This window comes from Oryctolagus cuniculus, chromosome 13, assembly GCF_051225735.1.
Source record: "Oryctolagus cuniculus isolate XC-2025 breed Fujian yellow rabbit chromosome 13, ASM5122573v1, whole genome shotgun sequence".
Classification (NCBI taxonomy): Eukaryota; Metazoa; Chordata; class Mammalia; order Lagomorpha; family Leporidae; genus Oryctolagus; species Oryctolagus cuniculus.
In genome coordinates, this window is record NC_142879.1 from 67480605 (window position 1) to 67505782 (window position 25178).

General features: G+C 37.5%; 1 protein-coding gene across 26 annotated transcripts in view; it reads left to right on the plus strand.

The window, feature by feature from the left end:
* The window catches only part of CDC42BPA (CDC42 binding protein kinase alpha), a 343482-nt gene that overhangs the window by 202652 nt on the left and 115652 nt on the right, over window positions 1–25178 (plus strand). For 19 of the 26 annotated variants that reach the window (XR_016219088.1, XR_016219086.1, XR_016219087.1 and 16 more), the window contains 3 exons: window positions 2834–2967; window positions 8730–8972; window positions 9230–9340. Coding sequence is in view for 23 of the 26 variants with exons in the window: in XM_008268138.5 (XP_008266360.1) it covers window positions 2834–2967; window positions 8730–8972; window positions 9230–9340 (488 nt within the window). In the remaining 3 variants the exon portion in view is untranslated. The remainder of the gene's footprint in view (window positions 1–2833; window positions 2968–8729; window positions 8973–9229; window positions 9341–25178) is intronic. The other 7 variants (XM_051820822.3, XM_002717619.6, XM_070055641.2 and 4 more) reach the window with 1 other exon arrangement.

The window sequence follows — 25178 nt, forward strand, 5'->3', positions numbered from 1 at the left end:
ATGGGAGACCAGGAGAAGTACCTGGCTCCTGCCATCGGATCAGCGCAGTGCGCCGGCTGCAGCGGCGGCCATTGGAGGGTGAACCAACGGCAAAGGAAGACCTTTTTCTCTCTGTCTCTCTCTCTCACTGTCCACTCTGCCTGTCAAAAAAAAAAGGGGGGGGGTTGTGAACTAGCAGATGGAAGCTCTCTCTCTCTGCTTCTGCTTCTGCCGCTCCTTCTCTGTAACTTCACCTATCAAATACATAAATAAATCTTAAAAAAAAATCATTTACACACATGAGTGTATCAGGTAGTGGTTCTAGATTCCATATATATGTAATACTGATATCCTGGGTTGTAAATTTACAGAATTATTAAAACTTAAGCTACTTTGATTGTCTAGATGTATTTATTGATAACAGTTTTTTTTTTAAGATTTATTTATTTATTTATTTGAAAGGCAGAGTGACACAGAGAAGGAGAGGCAGTGAGAGAGAGCTTCGATCCGATGGTTCACTCCCCAGTTGGCCCCAACAGCCAGAGCTACACCACTCTGAAACCAGGAACCAGGAGCCAGGAGCTGCTTCCTGGTCTCCCACGAGGTTGCACGGGCCCGAGGACTTGGTCCGTCTTCCACTGCTTTCTCAAGCCATAGCAGAGAGCTGGATCTGAAGTGGAACAGCCGAGACTAGAACTGGCGCCCCTATGGGTTGCTGGTGCTGCAAACGGCAGCTTTACCCACTAGGCCACAGCGCCGGACCTGATAACATAATTTTTAACAATGTTTGAAGATAGAGGCAAAGTATTTAATTAGTTTTCCTTTTATCTTTATATTAGTACCATTTAATGAGTATTTTACATAAAGAAAACTAAAAATTAGAATTTAATTTTAAGGATCACAGTATATTTAGTCTTACATTCACAAAATTACACTCATTATTTCTGCAGATTACATTATTTTATACTAGAATTTTCTATTTACATTAATTTCAAATGTGTTTAAATAGTACACTTTTGTTTTTAAGCTTTTTTTAGTATTTCAACAAATTTCTAAAGTGCATAGTAATTTAGTTTGTTATTTCTAGTAACTAGCAGTCAAAACTTATAGTTAAGGAAGCTGCTTTTGTCATTTCCTCGTTCATTTTAATCAAATAATGAGGTTAATGAAAATCACCCCTTCTGGTACCTTTAATAATTTCTGAGTACACAATCTTTCTTCTAATTTTGAAGGGTTCCTCCCTAACATGTTCTTTTTTTTTTTTGGCAAATTGTTAATGACTTATTTCAGTGACTGTTAGAAAAGCCAGTGTTCCATAAAATCTTTGCATGAAAAGAAATTTATAGGGGCCATCACTGTGGTGTAGCAGGTAAAGCTACTATGCTGTGCCACAGCACCTGCCCTGTAAATGATTTTTTAACTGTATAACTTATGTACACCAATAATATAATCTTCCTGAAAGGACTAATATATTTTACCACTATGTAGTTTATTGAAAATATCAAATTCGACAATATGTAATACTTTGTGAGTTTGTTCCCACACATTAATGTTCAGTTTAATCACCTGAGAATCTTGTATAGATTGTGATTCTTGAGGTCTAGGTGTGGTATGGAATTTTACAAGTCTGAGGTTGCTGATACTACTTGTCTACAGGTGGCACTTACATTGATAAAGTTGTGAAGAACAAAAAATATCTAGCAGAGAACTAACATTGGATATGTTTAGATGTCTGTTTTCACTTTTGATACCTGAACTAATTTATGTTTGATGCCTGAAATAATTCCTTTTGATTTACTTTTGATGCCTAAAATAATTCCATTCAGTTTACTAAATCTTAGTTAAGCATATGTTAAAATGAATTATTTTGTTTCATTTTATAATAACTCTTCTAAACCAATAAATGTTAACGTTGCTTTCTAAGTTAGGAAGTCAGTGAACTCTAGTCTTAGCTCTGGTAATCATTTACTATTCTATGACTAAGTCAATCTGCTAAGTTTTATTCATTTGAAAAATTGATTTAGAGAAGAGGTTTCAGATACTTCCTTCTAGAAATTTGATATTATTCTTCAAATAATGAGTGGAGAAACTAGGTAGAGTTATCTGGTACCAAACTAATTAGAAGCAAAACCATTTTATGATCATCTGACAAATATTACTAGGATAACTACTAACAGTAGAGACAAATTTGTTTGGTTGGTTTTACTCTTTGTTTTTCTTAGTTTTAAATTTTTAATTGGCAAGAAGATGTTATTTGTGGACATAATATCTTTTTTCCTTAATAGGTATTTAGAATATTCTTGCACTTATATTGCACTCATCTTTTTTTAAAGATTTATTTATTTTAAAGTCAGAGTTACACACACACACACACACACACACACACACACAAAGAGAGAGACATCTTCCATCCGATGGTTCACTACCCAATTGGCCGTACCACCGGAGGTGCGCCAATCCGAAGCCAGGAGCCAGGAGCTTCTTCCAGGTCTCCCACATGGGTGCAGGGGCCCAAGGACTTGGGCCATCTTCTACTGCTTTCCCAGGCCATAGCAGAGAGCTGGATCAGAAGTGGAGCAGCCGGGACTTGAACCGGCACCCATATGGGATGCCTATGCTTCAGGCCAGGACATTAATCCGCTGTGCGACAGCGCTGGCCCCTGCACTCATCTTTACACTAACATACAGCTTTCACCATCTTTACAGTGAACTGATTCACATTTAGTTTGTCTGAGCTTTACTGGTGTGTGGTGTCAAAAGACCTAATATGAATATCAGAGTACTTTTAAAGTTTTTTAGTGTAAGCGTTTGTTTTTGCACAAATAGTTAAAGAAATGTTGTTGTTTGTTTTTAGAATCGAGTCATTTGGAACAGCAGCTTGAAGAAGCTAATTCTGTGAGGCGAGAACTAGATGATGCTTTTAGACAAATCAAAGCTTATGAAAAGCAAATCAAAACATTACAACAAGAAAGGGAAGATCTAAATAAGGTAAAAGCATATGAATAGATATGAATAGATTATTAGTCTTTTCTGTATCAATAATCTTGTGTAATTAAAATAACAGAAGTATTCATAATATACATTGTATTTTATCTGTAAAATGAAGATTTAAAATTATTTTGAGTATGTAATTCTATTATTACATGTAACAAAAGAAATTACATTAATTACATTCTTAAAGCTTTATTTTCAAAATTTTTTGGTAAGTTAATGAAAGGAGTTAATTAAAAGTGAGTATTATTTAAAAAGAAATGAAGAAGTAAGAGAACAGAATCTGTTTAGTGTGTATAGAATAAATTTTAAAATGGAGACATAGTTTCATTATTATTAAAAGGCTTTAAATTAAAATTTCTTTAATATTTTATTCTCTTTTAAAGCATCATGAAAAAAGTCATTTCATGAGAAACTTTGTGTCAACACTTAAACAATGTCATAAACATCAACAAAATTTGTTGACTGCTAGGATTCTGTAGCACAGCCTAGTAGGGTAAATAATAATTCAAGTAATGGAGAAAATACTTCACTTGAAATACATGCCATTACACACTGCAGCTTTCATTAACAAGCAAAAAAGTTTAGGAATAATACTACTTAATGCAAATAAGAAATCAGTAGTTTATTGCATAGTATAAACTATAATATATAATGTACTTGTAATAATAATGAGGTCCTTCTGAAGAAGATTTCTAAGTTTTGGTGCCATTAAAAAAAATGAAGGGAATTAAAAATAAAACAATTAATTGTTCGCTGGTGAAAATAAAGGACTAACAGAAAAGAAAACTGAAGATTAAATTAAATTAGGTCAGTATATTTTAATGATTTTTAGAAAATTTGTTTGAAAGGCAGAGAGGAGAGAGAAAGGTAGATAGACAGATAATCAATTGATCTTAACTCTTTTGATTGACTCCCCAAATGGTTGCAACAGCCCAGACTGAGCTAGGCTGAAGCCAGGAGCCAGGAACTCCAGTTGGGTTGCTCATGAGGATGACAGTGGCCCAAGGCCTACCTTGAAATAAAAGCACATTACCTCTAGAAGATAAATCTGTTCAGAGTTTTTCATTATCTGAATTAATCAGATTACTTTCTAAGACTTGAATTTAGCTATTCACATGTGCCAGACTGTGCATAAAGGTAAAAAAATTGTTTCCTGGAGTCTTTTTATCCATGTCCTGTACTTAAAGTCTTTTCAGAAACTTCCACAAAATTTCATACAGGCCTCCTTAGCCTTTCTTTAAATTTATTATTCTAATTTTTCATACTTTAAATGGTATCTTTTTTCAAAAGAAACATTTATTTATTTACTTGAGAGGCAGAGTTACCGTGGGAGAGACAGAGTCTTCTATCTGCTGGTTCACTACCCAAATGGCCTCAATGGCTGGAGTAAGAGATCCAAAGCCAGGAGGCAGGAGCTTTCCCTGGTCTCCCATGTGGGAGCAGGGACCCAAGTACTTGGGCCATTAGTAGAGAGGTAGATCGAAAGTGGAACAGCCGAGCCATAAATCGGCATCCATATGGGATGCTTTCACTGCAGGAGGAGCATAAATTCTATGCCACACCACCAGCCCCTTTAAATAGTATCTTTAAATTTTGTTTTTTTACTGACTTTTCTGTTACTTTTGTTCCAGCAACATTACTAAACTGTCTTTTCATTGATAGTGGGATATATTTTAGCTTCTTAAAGGTTTTATGCAAATAATGACAGTGTTGATTCTTTTAGATTTTTATGCCTTTTCTTTCTTTCCTTAAATATTAGTTAGGACACTGTTCAGTGTTGAATAGGAATGGTAATAGCAAGTATCCCTATCTTGTTCTTGATTTTAAATAAAATCCTATGATATTTCATCACTAATAATGTTTACTGTAAGTTTTTATTAGCCACTTTTTATCAGATTAAGTAATTTACCTTCTATTCCAATTTTTCAGCTTGTATTGGAGTTATCAGATGTCCTTTTTTGTACTCTTTTGTTATTTTGATTCTTCTCCTATGATAAGTCCGTTTCTGAATTATATGTATAGACTTTTCTGTTATTAAAGCATTATTCTGTTTCTGGGTTATGCCTTGCTAATGTATTATCTTTTTTATTTTTAAAGATTTGTTTATTTATTTATTTGAAAGAATTACAGCAAGAGAGGGAGAGACTGGAAGGGAGAGAGAAGAGAGTTCTTTGATCCACTGGTTCACTTCCTAAATGCCTGCAACAGCCCCGGCTGGACCAGGTTGAAGCCAGGACCCCTTCCTCCCAATCTCCCACATAGGTGCAGGGCCCAAGCAGTTGGGCCATTTTCTTCTTCTTTCCTAGGTGCATTAGCAGGGAGCTGGATCAGAAATGAAGCATTCAGGATTCAAATCAGCTCCCATTTGAGATGGTAGCTCTGTAGATGGTGGCTTAACTTGCCATACCACCATGCCAGCCCCTCATGTACTATCTTTTAAGTAATAGTATAATGGTATATAGGTAACATTTATATAATCTGTATCTGTAGCCGTAACATTAAGTAGTTTGTAAAGATTGGATTATTTAATCTTCATCCCCACCCCAAAAGTTAGGGAAATATTATTTTCCAGTGGTAATACGGTACTGAAAACTAAAGTACACTACTAGCTCAAGTCATAGAGGTAGAAACTGGTGGAGCTAGAATTTCAACAAAAAAAGCTCTAACTTGAGAGTTCATGTATATTCACTTTTGTATATCACTGGAAATGAGTAGGTAAATTTTTTTAACCTCTTTTCATATATGAGATTGGCTTATGCCCTTTTTTCTATTACCTTTCTTGTCTGTTCATTGACATCAAGTTATATCCGTCCCATAGAATGAGTTGAGTCTCATTGCTGCTTTTTCTGTTCCCTTGAAAAGTCTGTGCCGGATGAATGCTCTGCTGCTTGAAACACAAGAGAAACTACCTGTAAAACCTTCTGAGACTTGAGCTTCTTCTCTACCTTTGGGAGGATGGGGACTTTTTTTTTTTTTTTTTTTTTAAGATTTATTTATTTATCTGAGAGGCTGAGTTACAGAGAGCAAGGGAGAGCGGTCTTCCATCCGCTGGTTCATTCCTCATATAGCCACAGTGGTCAGAGTTGCACCACTCTGAAGCCAGGAGCTTCTTCTTGGTCTCCCATTTGGGTGCAGGGACCCAAGAACTTGGGTGGGCCATCTTCTGCTTTTCCAGGCCATAATGGAAAGCAGGATCGGAAATGGAGCAACCAGGACTTGAACCGTGCGCATATGGGATGCTGGCACTGCAGGCAGCGGCTTTTACCTGCTACGCCATAGCGCTGGCCCCAGGGGATATTTTCTTAATATCGATTCAGTTACTTAAGTTTTTATAGGGCTATATAAGTATACTATTTATTTAATTTTTTATTTTTTAGCTTATTTGAGAGGCAAAGTCAGAGAGAGATAGAGAGAGCTCCTATCTACTGGTTCACTCTCCAAATACCTGCAACAGCTCTGGTTGGAACCCAGCGTCAGGAACTAAATCCAGGTGTCCCACGTAAGTGGCAGGGACACAACCACTTACTGCTTTTCAAGGTCTGCATTGGTAGGAAGCTGGAATTGGGCAGTGGCATTGGGAGTTGAAGCCATGCACTCCAGTATGGGATGCAGGTGTCTTAATCAGTATCTTAACCGCTAGGCTAAACATTCTCTTCTCATAGGCATTCTATTTATTAAAACAGTTTTAAAGAGTATGTTTTTCATGGAACTTGTTTATTTCAATTTGTTACCAGAATTCTTCCTTGTATTTTCTTATCATTTCTGATCCCTTCTAGGTTTGTAGTTACAGCCTCTTTATCTTGCCCAGTGTTACTTCCTTGTGCTTTCGTGCTTGTTGCCTTGATTGACCATACTGGATGTCTGTTTTATTGGTTTTCTCAAAGAAAGAACTTTGGCTTTGTGTATTCTCATCATTCTGTCATTTATTTCTGTTTCATTGATTGTACTGTCATCTTTATTATCGTCTACACGTGAGTAGGGGATTATTGTGTTCTGTTTCTTTTTAAGTGGAATCTCAGCCTGCTTTTCCTTAAGAAGTTTTCTCAAGTGCAGTTTTTGTTACATTGCCAAGTTGTAGTATGTACTAAATATTTTTATATTTTTAATCTTTTTAGTTTAATATACATTATAATTTTCTCATCAATGAGTTATTTATAAATACTTCTAAGTTTTCAGTGTATGAAGTTTTATCCTTTAAATTGTTGATTTGTAATTTAATTATTGTGTTACTAATGAACTTTATATGCTATGTGTTTTTTGAACTTTAGTGAGATTTGCTTGACGGCCTAGACTGTTCTTAAAAAGAGTATGTGTCCCAAGAAGAATTCACAAATGTTTAGAATGGCATTTCTTCCTAGTGTATTGGATTTTATGTTTCTATAGTGACATTCCATTTCCTGACCTTAATCTTTTACTAAAGCCTAGATTTTGTTTCTTAATCCAATCTAACCAACTATCTTTAACTGGTGAGCTTAATCCTTTTATATTTGTATTTATTGCTAATGTATATGGACATATTTCTGCCATTTATTTTTTTCTTTTCAGGTTGTTGTGCTTTTTCTTCTCCTTGTCTCCTTTTTCCCTTTTAAAAAATGGTTAGTTGTGATAAAACACATATAATATAAGATTCACAATCTTGCCCATTATAAAGCATATAGTTGAGTACTGTTAAATATAACATACTGGGTCAGGCTGAGGCTGGGAGCTGGGAACTCAGTTCAGGTCTCCAGTATGGTTGGTAGGAACTCAGTTACTTGGGCTAATACTACTGCCTCCCAGGATCCACATTAGTAGGAAGTTGGAGTTATGAGTTGGGAATGGGACCTCAATACTCCAAAAGGGTCTAAAAATCTAAAATGCCTTAACTGATGTCTTAGGTGCTAGTTCAAATGACTACCCTCTTTTTTACTTTTGTTCCTGTTTTAAATTCTCCTCTTTGTAGTCTTTTGATAGTTATTTCTGAGTTTTACCATGCATATTATCGATCTTTAAATTTAATATCTTGAAACTATTACCCCAATTTTAAATTTCATTACCTCTTTCCAACTTAAATGTTTTTACTGGTCAATATGTCATACATAGCAATTTTATGTTGATATACGATTCTGATATCCAAATACTTTTGATGTTTATTTGTATTGTTTATTTTTTCAGTTTGATCATAATGATTTTTCCTTGGATATTTGGGAATCTGTGATTGTGAGTTCATAGTTGTTCTTAATGTGAGGAAAACGTGTTTGATTCAGTTCTTTTTCTCAAAGATTTGCATTTCCTTTTGATGGATGACAGGTAGTTATACTGACTTGGGTCCACTCTAGCTGCTCCCTCTAAGTTTCTTACCTTAATCAGTCTCAGTTTAGTTTTTTTTATTCTTCTTCTGACCTAATGATTAGTCTCCACATTAAGAACAACCCTTATTTTAAAAAAAAATTCTGATGTATTTATTAAATTTCACAAAAATTTTTATTTTAACCATTGTTCTTTATATACCTATATTCTACACTTGTTTGGTGGAAACTAAGGTATTAGAAGGTTGAAATCAGCTGCTCTCTTGCATTTTCTGTGTTAGCATAAGTAATTTAGACTATAAAGAGGGGACATGTCTTTAATATCTATTGAGTAGTTTATTTCCTTTAATTTTGTCCTGAGGTGAAATAATTTTGCCTCTTCTTTACTTAATAATAGCTATTTTGATGGCCAAATTTGGTTTCTAGGTTGCAGAATTGGTAACTTATATTCTTTTTATAAAACTGTAGGAACTAGTCCAGGCTAGTGAGCGATTAAAAAACCAGTCCAAAGAGCTGAAAGATGCACACTGTCAGAGGAAACTGGCCATGCAGGAATTCATGGAGATCAATGAGCGACTAACAGAATTGCACACCCAAAAACAGAAACTTGCTCGCCATGTCCGAGATAAGGAAGAAGAGGTGGACCTGGTGGTGCAAAAAGTTGAAAGCTTAAGGCAAGAGCTGCGCAGAACAGAAAGAGCCAAAAAAGAGGTTAGTAGTCAGGCAAATTTTGTAGTGCCCGTGGGGTAGTGATTAAAGCTGCTTTTTTGAGACTAGAGAATTAATATTTCATTCTTTAATTTCCCAAAATAAACTAATTCTATAGTTTGGTAATATTTCTTAATATGAATTTCAACATTTGAGTTATCTTCCTATTACAAGGTAAATTCCCATGGGGGGAAATGTTTGTTTGAAAAAAATTACAACTGTGAAATCTTTTTTTTTTTTTCTTTTCATTTTTTTAAAAGCTGGAAGTTCACACAGAAGCTCTGGCTGCTGAAGCATCTAAAGACAGGAAACTTCGTGAACAGAGTGAACACTATTCTAAGCAACTGGAAAATGAATTGGAGGGACTGAAGGTATCTTTTGATTTCATATTTATAAAGCTTAATTTTCTTCTTCTTTTTGGCTTGATAGAAGTATTATGTACCTTGTTGGGTACAAACCAACTTGTGGAGTACAAACCAGCTGTTTTTGAAATTTAGTGTTCTTAATTCTTATTCTTACCAGTAGAAAGCTGATACAGATTTCCTAACCATGGAGAAGAAAAGGGAAGACCATGTTTATTGAGAAGTAGTACTCCACCAGGAAGGACTGCCTACCTGAATAAGATGTACTGGCAGTCTGCATAAGAGTCATGGTTTGATATCCAGACCTTCTGTTTTGTAAATGCCACAGGAGAGGCTTAGGGGGTAGCTTTGCAGATGCTTGTGTTCAGTGGGATAAGATGATAGAGGACAAGGTCTAACATTGCTTTACTAGAGAAATTATTTTGCCATCTCTGGAGTCTGGTTTTAATTTCTAGATTTACTGTTTACTTTCTAGATTTACTATTTAGTTGTGAGACACTGCACAAAACATTTAATCTATTTGTACCTTATTTTGAGTCCATAAATAACATTTGTAAGCTGTCACATGCTCAGTAACTAGTGTTGTATTAATAATAATAAATGTCAAAGAAAATATAAGAACCAACTTGAATGCCATAAAGTGTAGGTACTTACCTTGTAGGATAGCTCTTACTATAATAATTTATTCACAGTCTGTCTCCTCATGTGGACTGTCAACTATTTTACTGAAAATATAGACAAGTGTATTATTATCTTGGCCATAGAAAAGATTAAGATATTTAATACTTCCCTAATAAATTAGTTAAATCAGGCTTGATCTGCTAGGCTTGATTACAGTTTCTCTGATAATTAGCTTATTAGTTGAAAGTAAGATTCTTCTGTAATAAATCGAAATATAAATTCTAGATTTATTTCTTGTTTTGAGAGTTTGTTTTGGTTCATAATGAATGAATGCAGTGTCTTGGTTAACTCTACAGAGCAGGTATGTGTTATCTGAATATACCTGTGCCTCCAGAGCAGAATTAGGATAGAGAACTCAAAACCATTTCATATACCCTTTTTTTTTTTTTTAATTTATTTGACAGGTAGAGTTAAACAGTGTGAGAGAGAGACAGAGAGAAAGGTCTTCCTTCCATTGGTTCACCCCCCAAATGGCTGCTATGGCTGGCGCTGCGCCGATCTGTAGCCAGGAGCCAGGTGCTTCCTCCTGGTCTCCCACGCGGGTGCAGGCGCCCAAGCACTTGGGCCATCCTCCACTGCCCTCCCGGGCCACAGCAGAGAGCTGAACTGGAAGAGGAGCAGCCAGAACTAGAACACAGCGCCAGTATGGGATGCCGGCGCCATAGGTGGAGGATTAGCCAAAAGAGCCACAGTGCCGGCCCCCTCGTATACTTTTCGATCAGGATCCGCTTTATTTCTACTACTATTCTAGGTGCTTTAGATAATTAAAATGGATCAGAAAAGACAATTCGAAAGAAATCTTAGACATTATCCCCATTTGAGAAAATTTAGAACCAGAAGAGATTTTTGTTGTCATAAAAATAGAGTATAATTTAAACCAGGGTTTTCTAGCTTTCAGTGCCATGTTCTGTCCATTAGTTTACTTTTGATTTTATACTCTAATAAACTGTGCAGCAATGAAAACTCTGAATCACAAATATTACCTATTTGTTAAATACTCATAATATCTATGTCATTTATAAATTTGAGATTATAATAGAACTACTCAGTAAATAAGTTAATACATTTAAAGTATGTAGCCCAGGACCTGGCGCATAATAAAGACTAAGTGTTTGTTCTGTTTGTTACTGTAGAATAATTTCCTTAGTGTATTTTCCAAAACTGAAATTTCTTTGTTAAAATATATGCACATTTATGTTTCAAAATATGTTTTGGTTCTTTTAAAGATTGTAGGAATTTTGACTCTTTAAGCAATACTTTTCAACAGACTTAAAGGGTGAAATAGACAGTTCTATAGTAAAAATTAGGTAATTCAGTATACCACTTCCAATAATGCATAGAACGTACTAACAAGATCACTGAGGATACTGAGGTCTTGACAACACTGTACATAACTATACCTACCATATATGTAGAAATTTGCATTTAGCAACTGTAGAACATACATTCTTGGCAAATAAAAATATGGCATATTTTCCCGGATAGACTGAATCACAAATAGGTCACAAAACAAATCTCAGTAAATGTAAAAAGATTTAAATCTTTTAAAACATCTTCACCAATAACAGTGTAACAGAGTAAGAAATCAGTAAACAGAAGCAAATCTGAATGTTCAAAACCATATGGAAATTAAATAGCACTCTTTATTTATTTATTTATTGATTGATTGATTGATTGACAGGCAGAGTTAGACAGACATAGAGAAAGGTCTTCCTTTCCCGTTGGTTCACCCCCAAAGTGGCCGCTGCGGCCAGCACGCTGCACCGATCCAAAGCCAGGAGCCAGGTTCTTCCTCCTGGTCTCCCATGTGGGTGCAGGGCCCAAGCACTTGGGCCACCCTCCACTGCCTTCCCGGGCCACAGCTGAGAGCTGGACTGGAAGAGGAGCAACTGGGACAGAATCCAGCACCCCAACTGGGACTAGAACCCAAGGTGCTGGTGCCGCAAGTGGAGGATTAGCCAAGTGAGCCACGGCGCTGGCCTAAATAGCACACTCTTAAAACAACTAATGGGTCAAAGAAGAATCATAAGGGAAGTTATAGAATACTTAGCAATCAATGAAAATGAAAACACAGTATATCCAAACTTAAAGTACACTGTGAAGTCAGTGCTCAGAAGAAAATTTATAACTGTGAATGCCTACATTTAAAAGGAACACATGTGACCAATCAGTAGGCTAATTTAAGAAATTAGAAGGACCTGCGTTGAGGCGCAATGGGTTAAGCTGCTATCTGCATCCTATATGAATGTCAGTTCTAGTCCTGATTGTTCCACTTCCAATCTAGCTCCCTGCTAATGTGCTTGGGAATGTAATAGAAGATGGCCCAAGTATATGGGCCCCTGCACCCCATGTGGGAAACCCTGATGGAATTCTAAGCTCCAAGAATTCCAGCCGTAGTCATTGCAGCCATTTGGAAATTGAACCAGTGGACGAAAAGATTTGTCTCTCCCTCTTTCATTATGTCTCCCTTTCTCTAACTCTGCCTTCCAAATAACACAGAAAAAAAATTTTTTAAACAATTAGAAAAAGAAGAGCAAACTGAAGTGAAGGAAACAAAAATAGAGCAGTCAGTAAAATAAAGAACAGAAAACATTTGGAAGGATTGATGAAACCAAGCGGTTCTTTGATTAAATCAGAAGAATTAACCTTTAGCTAGACTAACGAGATTACACAGTGCACACCACAAGAGAAAGAAACAGAGAGCGAATGCATATAACTAATTTCAGAAACAAAAGTAGATACTGACCAACAAAAAACAAGAGAAAAATAAGAAAATACTGTGGACAGCTCTGTGCCAACAAAATATATGAATGGAAAAATCCCTAGAAGTACACCATTAACCTAAAATGACTTGAAATGAAATATAAAAATGTTAACAGTGAAAATAAGTAGAAATTGAATCAGTAATCAAGACTTTTCTGACAAAAGTCTAAGGGGTGAATATTTCACCTAGTGGCTAAGACACTTCTGTGCTTGGGACCCATATCAGAGTACCAGAGTTCAAGTCCCGGCTTCTCTCCTGATTCTAGCTTCCTGCTAATATTCGCTTTGGGAGGCAGCAGATCTGATGGCTCAAGTGGTTGAGTCATTGCTACACACATCGTAATCCTGGATTGAGTTTCTAGCTTTGGGCTGCAGCCTAGGCCAGTCCTGGCTTTGGTAGACGTTTGTAGATTGAACTGGTGGATGGGAGCTCTTTCTGTCTGTTACGTCTTTCTTTCTACAAGAATGAAAGAAGTCTAGGACCAAATGGCTTCATTGGTGAATTGAACCAAACATTTAACAAATAATATCAGTCTTTTTCAAGCTCTCCAAAAACAGAAGGTTGAGGGAATGTCTTGATTCATTCTAATGAGGCCAGCTTTACTCTAAATACCATGGCAGGATAAAAATATCACTATAAAAGAAAACCCAATATTTCATTTGAAAACATGCACAAATCCTTAACAAAATAGTACCAAATCAAATCCAAGAACACATTATAAAGATTATACACCATAACAAGTGGGGTGTATCAGGGAATGCAAGGGTTGATCAGCATAATAAAATCAGTGTAATATACCACGTTAATAGACTCAAAGTAAGAGAATCATGGTCATCTGCACTGATGAATGAACATCACTTCACAACATCCAACAATTTGTTCATGAGGAAGCTAGAATAGAAAGGAAATATAATCAACAGAATGAAAGTTGTTTATGAAAAACTTTTAGCTTATACCATACTCAGTAGTGAGAGACTGATAGGTTTACCTTTAAGATCAGGAATGAGGCAGGACTATCCATTTTCACCATTTCTATTCAACATTACTGGAGATTCTACGCAGAACAATTCCTTAAGAAAAAGAAAAGACATCTAAAACAGAATGGAAAAACTCAACATCTTTGCTATACAGGTATATCTCATTTTATAGCTTTTATACAAATACACACAGATGTGCACACACACACACACACACACACACACTTAGATAATCAGAGTTACAGAGAGAGAGAGAGAGAGAGAGAGAGATCTTTTAGACCACTGCAATGGCCAGTGCTTTGGCCAGGCCAAACCCAGGAGCCAAGAGCTTCATCTGAGTCTCCCACATGGGTGGCAGGGGCCCAAGCACTTGGGCCATATTCTGCTGCTTTTCCTAGTCCATTAGCAAGAAGCTAGATCAGAAATGGAGCAACAAGGATGCAAACCAGTGCCCATATGGGATGCTGGTGTTGCAGGCTATGGCTTTACCCACTATACCACAATGCCCACAGTGCCAGCACTCTGATCCACATGTATTGCATTTTTCTTTCCAAATTGGAAGTTTGTGACAACCTTGCCTGAAGCAAGTCTGTCCGTGCCATTTTCCCAGCAGTGCTCACTTTGTGTTTGTGTGCCTCATTTTGGTAACTTTGACATCTTTAAAATTTTCTTATTATATCTGTCATGGTGATCTGTTATAGTGAGTTTTATTGGTATTGTAATTGTTTTAGTGCACTACAATTTTACTGAGATATGACGCTGAACTTGGTGAGTGTTCTACTGCTTTATAGATCAGCTGTTCCCCTGTCTCTCTCCTATCCTTGAATTCCCTATTCCCTGAGACACAATAGTACTGAAATTTGGCCCATTAATAACTGTGGTGGCCTCTAAGTTTTCAAGTGAAAGGAAGAGTCACACATCTCTCACTTTAAATCAAAAGCTAGAAGTAATTAAACTTAGTAGGAGGGAAGGCATGTTGCCAGCTGAGATAGCCTAAGAACAAAACCTCTTACCCCAAGCAGACATGTTGTGATTGCAAAGGAAAATTCTTGAAGGAAATAAAAACTGCCACTCCAAGAATGGTAACAAAGTAAAAACAGCCTTATTGTTGAGATGGAGAAAGTTATAGTAGTCTGGATGGGAGATCAAACCAGTCACAACGTTCCCTTAAGAAAAAGCTTAATCCAAAGTGTAGCTCTAATTCTCTTCAATTCCCTGAGACTGAGAGAGGTGAGGAAGCTGCAGAAGAAAAATTTGAAGCTAGCAGATGTTGGTTCATGAGTTTGAAACAAAAAATCCATCTCCGTAACATAGAAGTGCAAAGTGAAACAACAGGTGCTGATGCAGAAGCTGCAGCATGTTATCCAGATGATTTACTTAAGACTGTTGATGATGGTAACTACACTAAACAACAGATTTTTTAAAAAAATTTTTTTAATAGATTCATTTTATTTGAAAGGCAAAATGACAGAGAGACAGAGAGGTAGAATGGAGAAACAAAGAGAAACGGATCTTCACATGTGGCCACAATAGCTGGGGCTGGGCCAGGAGCCTGGAAGTCCATCCTGAACTCCCATATAAGTAACAATGCCCTAGTACTTGTGCCATCATTGAATACTTTCATAAGTGCATTAGGAGGGAGCTTAAGCAGAGCAGCTGGGACTTGAACTGGCACTCTAATATGGTATGCCAGTGTCTGTAGGAAGAAGATGTCAACTAGGACCTTCTTAGCTAAAGACGATAAATCAGTACCTTGCTTCAGATATTTAAAGGACATTTGAACTCTCTTTTTACATACTTATGCAACTGGTTATTTTAAGTTGAAACTAGTCCATTAATCATTCCAGAGATTTAGATTTATCTATGTCTTCTCTGACCATGCCTATAAATGGAACAACAAAGCTTGGATGACAGCATATCTGTTTATATCTTGGTCACTGAATATTTTAAGCCTACTGTTGAGACAGACTGCTTAGAGAAAAGATTCCTTTCAAAATACTACTATTCGTTGACAATGCGTCTGTACCCAAGAGTGCTACTGGAGATATACAATAAGGTAAATGTTTCAGGCCCACTACATGACATTCATTTTACAGCCTGTGAATCACAGACTATTTTTATTTATTTGAAAGGCAGAGTTACAGAGAGGCAGAGGCAGAGGCAGAGAGAGAGAGAGATCCCCCATCCACCAGTTCACTCTCCAAATGGCTGCAACAGCCAGAACTGGGCCGATCTGAAGCCAGGAGCTCCTCCAGGTTTCCCACGTGTGTGCAGAGACCCAAGGGTTTAAGCCATCCTCTGCTGCCCTTCCAGGCACACCAGCAGGAAGCTGGATCAGCAGTAGAGCAGCGGGGACTCAAACTAGCACCCCCAGGGTGCCATGGCTTTCTTTATCCACTGTACCACAGTGCCAGCCCCTCAAGAATTATTTTTGATTTTCAAATCTATTTAAGAAATGCCTTTTATATCTGACTAAAGTCAGTTGAAAGCCTTATGGAAAGGGTTCACCATTCTAGATGCCATCAAGAATATTTGTGTTTCATAGGAAGAGGTCAAAATATGAACACTAACAGAAGTTTGAAAGGAATTCATTCCACCTTTTATGGATGACTTTGAGGGACTGAAGATTTCATTAGAGAAATAACTATATATAGTGAAAACAGCAAGAGAACTCAAATTAGAGGTGGAACCTGAATAGGGATTTAATCGCTTGAATATTGGATAAAACTTTAACAGATGAGGAGTTCTAATTATGGATAAGCAAAAAAAAACTGATTTCTTGAAATGGAACCTACTCCTCCTGGTAAAGTTGCTGTGTACTTTGATGAAGTGACCACAAAAAAGTTTAACATGTTACATAGACTCAGTTGATAAAGCAGTAGCAGAGTTTGAAAGAATTAATTTCAATTTTGAAAAATTCTGAGGGTAAAATGTAGTGAAACAGCATCACATGACACAGAGAAATCTGTAATAAAATAAAGAATTGATGTAAACTTCAGTGTTGTCTTATTTTAAGCAATTGGCACAGCTAATTCCAACCTTCCACACCAACCACCCTCATCAATCAGCATCCAGGAAAATCAAGGCAAGTCTCTCTACCACCAAGAAGATTATAGCTCACTGAAGGCTCAGATGATCATTAGCATTTTTAATATTAAAATATTTTAGTATGTATCTAAGTGATATAAAATCATTATATAAAAGAAATACCTACTCCACCATGTTTACTGCAGCACTGTTCATTCATAATACCCAATATGTGGACTCAACCAAGGTGTCTATCAGCAGATGAATAGGTAAAGAAAATATATAAATACAAACAGTAGAATACAGGCCAACGCCTTGGCTCACTTGGTTAATCCTCCGCTTGCAGCGCCGGCATCCCATATGGGTACGGGGTTCTAGTCCTGGTTGCTGCTCTTGCAGTCCAGCTCTCTGCTGTGGCCCGGGAAGGCAGTGGAGGATGGCCCAAGTCTTTGGGTCCCTGCACCCACATGGGAGACCAAGAGGAAGCACCAGGCTCCTGGCTTCGGATTGGTGCAGTGCCAGCCGTAGCGGCCATTTGGGGAGTGAACCTATGGAAGGAAGACCTTTCTCTCTGTCTCTCTCTCTTTCACTGTCTATAACTCTACCTGCCCCCCCCCCAAAAAAAAAAACTGAAAAAGAAAATAAACAGTGGAATACTATTCAGTAATAATAAAAAAGAATGAAATCCTGTCATTTGCAGCAAAATGGATGGAACTCGAGGACATCATATTAAATGAAATAAGTCAAGTACAGAGAAATACCACATGTTCTCATGTTCTGCCTCATGTGTGAGCTTAAAAAAAAGGCTGAAATGGTTTCAATATGAACACAGAATCACATAATGATTGGATTTGAAAAACTAGGAAGCTATGTATGGATTATAGATGGTGACAAATGCAGTAATATGAGATGTTAATAATAGAGGAAGCTGTGTGGGATATATGGGGACTCTGTACATCTGCACAATTTTGTTTTGTAAATCCAAAACTTCTGAAATAAAATGTTAAAAAACTTCTAAAATTGGCCGGCGCCGTGGCTCACTAGGCTAATCCTCCGCCTAGCGGCGCCGGCACACCGGGTTCTAGTCCTGGTTGGGGCGCCGGATTCTGTCCCGGTTGCCCCTCTTCCAGGCCAGCTCTCTGCTGTGGCCTGGGAGTGCAGTGGAGGATGGCCCAGGTGCTTGGGCCCTGCACCCCATGGGAGACCAGGAGAAGCACCTGGCTCCTGGCTCCTGCCATCGGATCAGCGCGGTGCGCCAGCCATTGGAGGGTGAACCAACGGCAAAAGGAAGACCTTTCTCTCTCTCTCTCTCACTGTCCACTCTGCCTGTCAAAAAAAAAAAAACCTTCTAAAATTATAACAATTTTAAAGGTATTTTAAAATTAAGATATGTACATGTTAGACATAATGGTATTGTACACTTTATAGTAATAAGGTAAGCATAACTTTCATATGCACTAGGAAGCCAAAAAATTTATCTTGCTCATTTTTGGGCCATATTTGTTTTATTGCAGTGGTCTGCAACTGTACCTACAATATTTCCAAGATATGCTTATCTGAAGAAAATTCTCCACAATATGTAGGGAACAATAGAGGTTGTAAACAAAACCTCCATGGTTGTAGGATTCAAGATCACCCAGAAATCACTTGTATTTATTTATTTATTTAGAGTTTTATTTATTTATTTGAAAGGCAGGGTTACAGAGAGAGAGAGGCTTAGAGAGCTCTTCCATCCACTGGTTCTCTCCCAAAATGGCCACAATGGCCAGGGCTCAGCCAGACTGAAGCCAGGAGCCAGGAGTTTTTTCCAGGTCTCCCAGGCTGCTTTCCTAGGTGCATTGTCAGGAAGTTGGTTTGGAAGTGGAGCAGCTGGGACTCAAACTGGCAGTCATATGCGATATCTGCATTGCAGGTGTTGGCTTAACCTGGTATGCCACAGCACCAGCCCTTAAATGTTTCTGTTTCTACAGTATTAAACAATCTGCTAAAGAAGTTAAGAAAGCAATTGCATTTGCAGCAGCATCAGAAAAGAATAAAATACTTTGCAGTGAATTTAACCGAGGAAAATAAAGGCTTATACAATGAAAATTATAAATCATTACTGAAAGGAATTAAAGATCTAAATTAATTACAAGGTAACCCATTTTCATAGATAGTATTGTTAAGTTGCCAGTACTTCCCAAAGTGATGTACAGATTCAACTTAGTCCTATCAAAGTTCCAAAACCGTTTTATAGAGAAATAGAAAAAGGTGATCCTCAAATTCATATGGAATTGCAGAGGAACCCAGACAGCCAAAACAATATTAAAAGAGATGAAGTCGGAGGACTTATACTTTTTGATTTCAAAATTCACTATAAAGGCATGGTCATCAAATCAGTGTGGTGCTGTCATTGGGATGGACGTACAGAACCATGGAATATAATTGTGTCTAAAAATAAATGCATATACCTATAGCCAGTTGATTTTTGACTGTTGGCCTTTTACAGCTATACTAGGTTTGTTTAATTGCGAGAGAATAGTCTCTTCAACATTTGTGCAGAACTAATTGGATACCACATGCAAATGAATGAAGTTGGACATCTGCCTTATACTGTATATAAAAATTAACTAGAAATGGATCAACAACCTAAATAAAAGCTATAAAACTTTTAGAAGTCCAGTACAAGTATTGTCAGTGGAGCCATAGAAATGACACCAAAAGATGCTGGCACTGTGGTGTAGTGGGTTAAGGTGCCACCTGTACCACCGGCATCCATATGGGTACCAGTTCCAGTCCTGGCTGCCCCACTTCTGATCCAGCTCCCTGCAAATGCATCTGGGAAAGCAGTGGAGGATGGCTCAAGCACTTGGTCCTCTGCATCACATGAGAGACCCAGAATAAACACCTGAGCCCTGGCTTTGGCCTGGCCTTGGCCTGCCGCTATAGCCATTTGGGTAGTGAACCAACCAATGGAAGACTTTTCTTTCTGCCTCTGCCTCTCCCTCTCTGTAACTCTGCCTTTCAAATAAATAAAGTCTTCAAAAAAAAAAAAAAAAAAAGAAATGAAACCAGAAGCAAAGGCAACAAAGAAAATAAACTGGGCTTTATCAAAATAAAAAGTTATGACTGTTTCATCAAAAAACATTCCTAAGAAATTGAAAAGACATCCTGAGGAGTTTAATAAAATATTTTCAAATCATAAATCCATATTAAATAAAGAACTGCTAAAATTCAGCAACAAAAGGACAACCTAACTGATGAATTGACAAAGGGCTTGAATAGGCATTTTTCAGATGGTCAATTAGTACATGAAAACATGCTCAATATCATTACTCATGAGAGAAATGCAAATTTAAATAAAAACTAAATATCACTCTGAACCTATTAGTATACTTACAATTCGAAAGTGGGAAAGAGGAAGAAAGAATGTTTTGCAAGGATATAGAGAAATTGAAAGCTTTTTAAATTGCTACTAACAAAGTGGTTTGGCTAAATTTCAAAATAAATTGGTTGTTCCTTAAAAAAGGTATATGTAAAACTACCTTATGACCCAGAACTCATATGTGTGTATATACTCCAAATACTTGAAAGCAAGCATCTACTAGGATAATATATACTTTATACCAGTGTTTATTGAAGCATTATTGCAATATCTCAAAGATGGAAACAACCCATGTACATATCAACAGATGGATAAACAAAATGTCATATGTACATCCAATGGAAAATCATTCCGGCATAAAAGGAATGAAGTTCTGACACATACTACAACATGGCTGAATCTTGAAAACATTTTGCTAAATGAAGCCAGATGCAAAAGGGCAAATACTGTATGATTCCATTTATATGAACTAATTAGAGTAGGCAAAATTTTTTTTAAGATTTATTTATTTGAAAGAGTTAGAGAGATAGAGACACAGAGAGAGGTCTTTCTTCTGCTGGTTCACTCCCTAGATGGCCGCAATGGCCAGAGCTGCGTTAATCCAAAGCCAGGAGCCAGGAGCTTCTTCCAGGTCTCCCACGTAGGTGCAGGGACCCAAGGACTTGGCCATATTCTGCTGGTTTCCTTGTCCATAGCAGAGAGCTGGATCGGAAGAAGAGCGGCCAGGACTAGAACTGGTGCCCATATTGGATGGCGGTGCTTCAGGCCAGGGCATTAACCCACTGCACCACAGCGCCGGCCCCTAGAGTAGACAGATTCATACAGAGTAGAATAGAGTTACCAGGGTTTGGAGCAGGGAACAGGGAGTTAATTCTTTCTTTATTTTTTAAAGATTTATTTACTTGCAAGAGTGAGAGAGGGAGAGAGAAATAATCACTTCTATTCTCTGGTAAGCCTGGAACCCCATCTGGGTCTCCTACCTTGTTGGTAGGGGCCCAGGTACTTGAGTTATCTCTGCTGCTTTTCCAGGCACTTCAGCAGGGAGCTGGATTGGAAGCAAAGCAGCCAGAATTTGAGCTGATGCTCCAGTGTCAGATGTGAATGTGGCAAGTTTCTGCTTAATGCAGTGCACTACAGTGCCTACCTTAGGGTTAATTCTATTCTTTTTTTTTTTTTTTTAAGATTTTTTTAATTGAAAATCTGAGTTACAGAGAGAGACACACACAGAGAAAGACGGGTCTTCCATCTACTGATTCAGCTTCCAAGTGGCCTTAATGGCCAGGGCAGAGCTAGGCTGAAGCCAGGATCTTCATCTGAGTGCTTGGGCCATCTTCTGCTGTCTTTCTCAGGCCATTAGCAGAGAACTGGATTGGAAGTGAACTGGCGCCTGGATGGATGCTGGCATTGCAGGTGTCAGTTTTACCTAGTATGTCAAAACACCAGGCCCAAGTTAATTCCTAACGATTACCGAATTTTTCTTTGCAATGATGGTGATATTTGCACAGTATTACAAATATAGTTAAAGCCATTGAATTGCAAAATTAACATGGTTAAAATGGAAAAATTTGTGCTACATATACCTTGCTTAAAAATTACTTAAAATTACTTAATACTTAAAAATTAGTCATGTAATATACCAGTAACCAAAATTATTGTATTTTATGCTTTAAATGGGTGAGTTGTATGACACGTGAATTATATATCAATATTTTTTAAAGATTTATTTATTTGAAAAGCAGAGTTACAGAGACAAAGGGAGATACAGAGACAGAGATCCTCCATCCACTCATTTACTCCCCAGAGGCTGAAAGTCAGGAGCCAGGAGTTTCTTCTGAATCTCCCACTTGGGTAGCAGGGGCCACAGTGCTTGGATTGTCTTCTGCTGCTTCCCTAGGCCATTAACAGGAAGCTGGATTGGAAGTGGAGCAGCCAGGATGTGAACTAGTGCCCTTATGGGATACCTGCATTGCAGACAGTGGCTTTACCTGCTATACCACAATGCTAGCCCCTCAGTAATTTTTTTAATACTTTCAATTGTTTTCATATACTACTAGAATTTTTTTTAACCTTTATGTATTAGTTTGCTGGGACTGCTATAACAATGGACCATGAAATAGGTTATCTCGACAAACAGAAATTTGCAGTCTGAGTTCTGGTGGTTAGGTGTTCAAAATCAAGGTGCTGGTAAGCTTGGCTTTTAGAGGTTTGCTGGCAGTCTTTGGCATGGCTTGGCTTGTAAATGTGTCACCTTCATCTCTACGTGGAGTTCTCCCTGTGTCTATGTCTATTTTTAGACTTCTCCTTTTCATTGAACATTTTATATGTTTATTCAAAAAGCAGAGTGACAAAAAGGGAGAGGAGTGGGGAGGAGAGGAGAGAGAGGCTAGAGAAAGAGGGAGAGATAGTGATCTTCCATCTACTGGTTCATTCCCCAGATGGGTACAATAGCCAGTTCTGGGCCAGGCTGAAGCCAAGATCCAGGAACTCCATCTAGGTCTCCCACATGGGTGGCAGGGGCCTAAGCTCAAGGCATGAGTCATGTTCTGCCGCCTTCCCAGCAACAGGCAGCTGGATTGGAAGCAGAGCAGCTGAACCAGTGCTCTGATATGGGATGCCAGTGTTGCAAGGATTGGTTTAACTCAGTGTGCCACAGCATGGCCTCCAGATTCCTCTTTTCTGTAAGAACACAATCAGATTAGGGACTACCCTGAAGTACTACTGTTGAGTTAGGTTATCAACCTAAGTCTTTTGGGGGGGCAGTTCAACGCATAATAGTTGTATTTTTTAACAATATAATAAGCATTTTCACTAGTTACTATAAAATTGTCCCAGATGTAATGTTAATGATTATAAGAAGATTTATTGATTTATTTGAAAGGCAGAGTTACAGAGAGGCAGAGGCAGAAACAGAATCTTCCATCTGCTGGTTCAGTCCCCAGTTGGCCGCTATGGCTGGAGCTGGACCAATCCGAAGCCAGGAGCTTCTTCTGGGTCTCCCATGTGGGTGCAAGGGTGCAAGGTCTTGGGCTATCTTTCGGTGCTTTCCTGGGTGCATTAGCTGGGAGCTGGACTGGAAGTAGAACAGCCAGGACTTGAACCTGCCCTTTTTGGGGTGCTGGCACTGCAGGCAGCAGCTTTACCCGCTATGCCACAGCGCTGGCCCCTGATTATAAATACTTGAAGAAGAATATCCACATAATCAGTTCTCTGCAATTAAATGATTAATTTGTTTTTACTTTTGGAATACTGTAATTGCCATGAAAACCTTTATACACTGCCTTTTCTGTATTTTTTTAAGATTTTATTTATTTATTTGAGAGGTGGAGTTACAGTCAGTGAGAGGGAGAAACAGAGAGAAAGGTCTTCCTTCCAGTGATTCATTCCCCAAATGGCCGCAACGGCTGGTGCTGCGCCAATATGAAGCCAGAAGCCAGGTGCTCCTTCCCCGTCTCCCATATGGGTGTAGGGGCCCAAGGACTTGGGCCATCTTCTACTGCTTTCCCAGGCCAAAGCAGAGAGCTGGATTGGTAGAAGAGAAGCTGGGACTACAACTGACACCCGTATGGGATGCCAGCGGCAAAGGCAGAGGATTAACCTAGTGCACCATGGTGCTGGCCCCTCTGTATTCTTATAATAGATACCTAGAAATGAAATTATCAAATCATTTTAAGATATTTGATAATTATGAGAAATCTTTGCAAATATAAAAGCTCAAAATTTTATAAGTGGTTTTTAGTTTTTCTTGGCTTATTAGTGGATTAATTGAAATTTCTCTGCGTGAATTTAAATAATTCACCTATTTAATTTTAATCTTAATAGTTTTTTTTGTCAATTCACTTAAACTCTTTGCTCAGAAGTTTACTTTTTCTTTTATTTTCAGCCACTACTTTACCAATTTATTAGTTGCTCTTTAATTTTGCTTTTCATTTCTTTTTTTTCTTGAGATTGATTGATTTATCTGAAACACGGAGTTTACAAAGGGAGAGACAGGGATTTTTCATCCTTTGGTTAACTTTCTAAATGTCTGCAATGGCCAGGGCTGATGACACGAGTAAGTTTTTTCTGGATCTCCCGCATGGGTGCAGGGGCCCAAGGACTTGCATCGTTTTCAGTATTTCCCCAGGTACATAAACAGGGAACTGGTTCAAAGTGGAGCAGCTGGGACATGAACGAGTACCCATGTGGAATGTCAGCCTCATAGACAGCATCTTAACCCCCCATTCCACAAAACTAGCCCTGTAATTTTGGTCTTACTCTTATTTAGAATTATAGAATAAAAGTGTAGACATATTTGCTTATTTTTTCCTCTGTTTCTTCTGTTGTTTCAAAACTTGACTTGTCCTTCTCTTTCCAGTTTTGATAAGTATTTAATGCTACTTTGTTCTGTTGCTTCAGTTGAGCTTAAAAGTATTTAACTCTTGAATTTATTTGGAATATATTTTGCTGAATGGAGTGACTTAAGGAGCATTTTGTTATTGGATTGCTAGCTGGTAATTCATATTCTATCATTTAATCACTATCTTTTCCACTGAATGAAGATGTCTTATTTATTGAATTGGATTATTTGGGAAGGATCTGTATTACAGTGATACTTTATGAAAGATTTATAGTATATTTTAATATTTGAAAAGAATATCTCTAGTTTATCCGTTTTCAGGATTTGTATAAAGGTACATCTGATCTTTCCTTCAAGTACTTGGTAATTTTTTTTAATGTTTCAGGTCTTCCTTTACATATTTTATAAATACTTTTTGCTTTTTTATGTAAATCAGAGAAGTATCTTCCTATTATTCCTTATGTATGTATTATATTAGTATGTGTTGTTTTTTGTTTTTGCTATTCACAATGAAATTTTAATTGTTTTTAATGCCTCATTTTAATATCTGAAGTACTGCTGATTTATGTTTATCTTATATGCTATTGTTTTACTAAACTTTAACAATTCTAACACTTTTAAGTAGATTTATTTGTATTTTCTGGGTGAACAATTAGATGAGGATGATAATTTCTTTACAATATTCATTTCTTTTAACT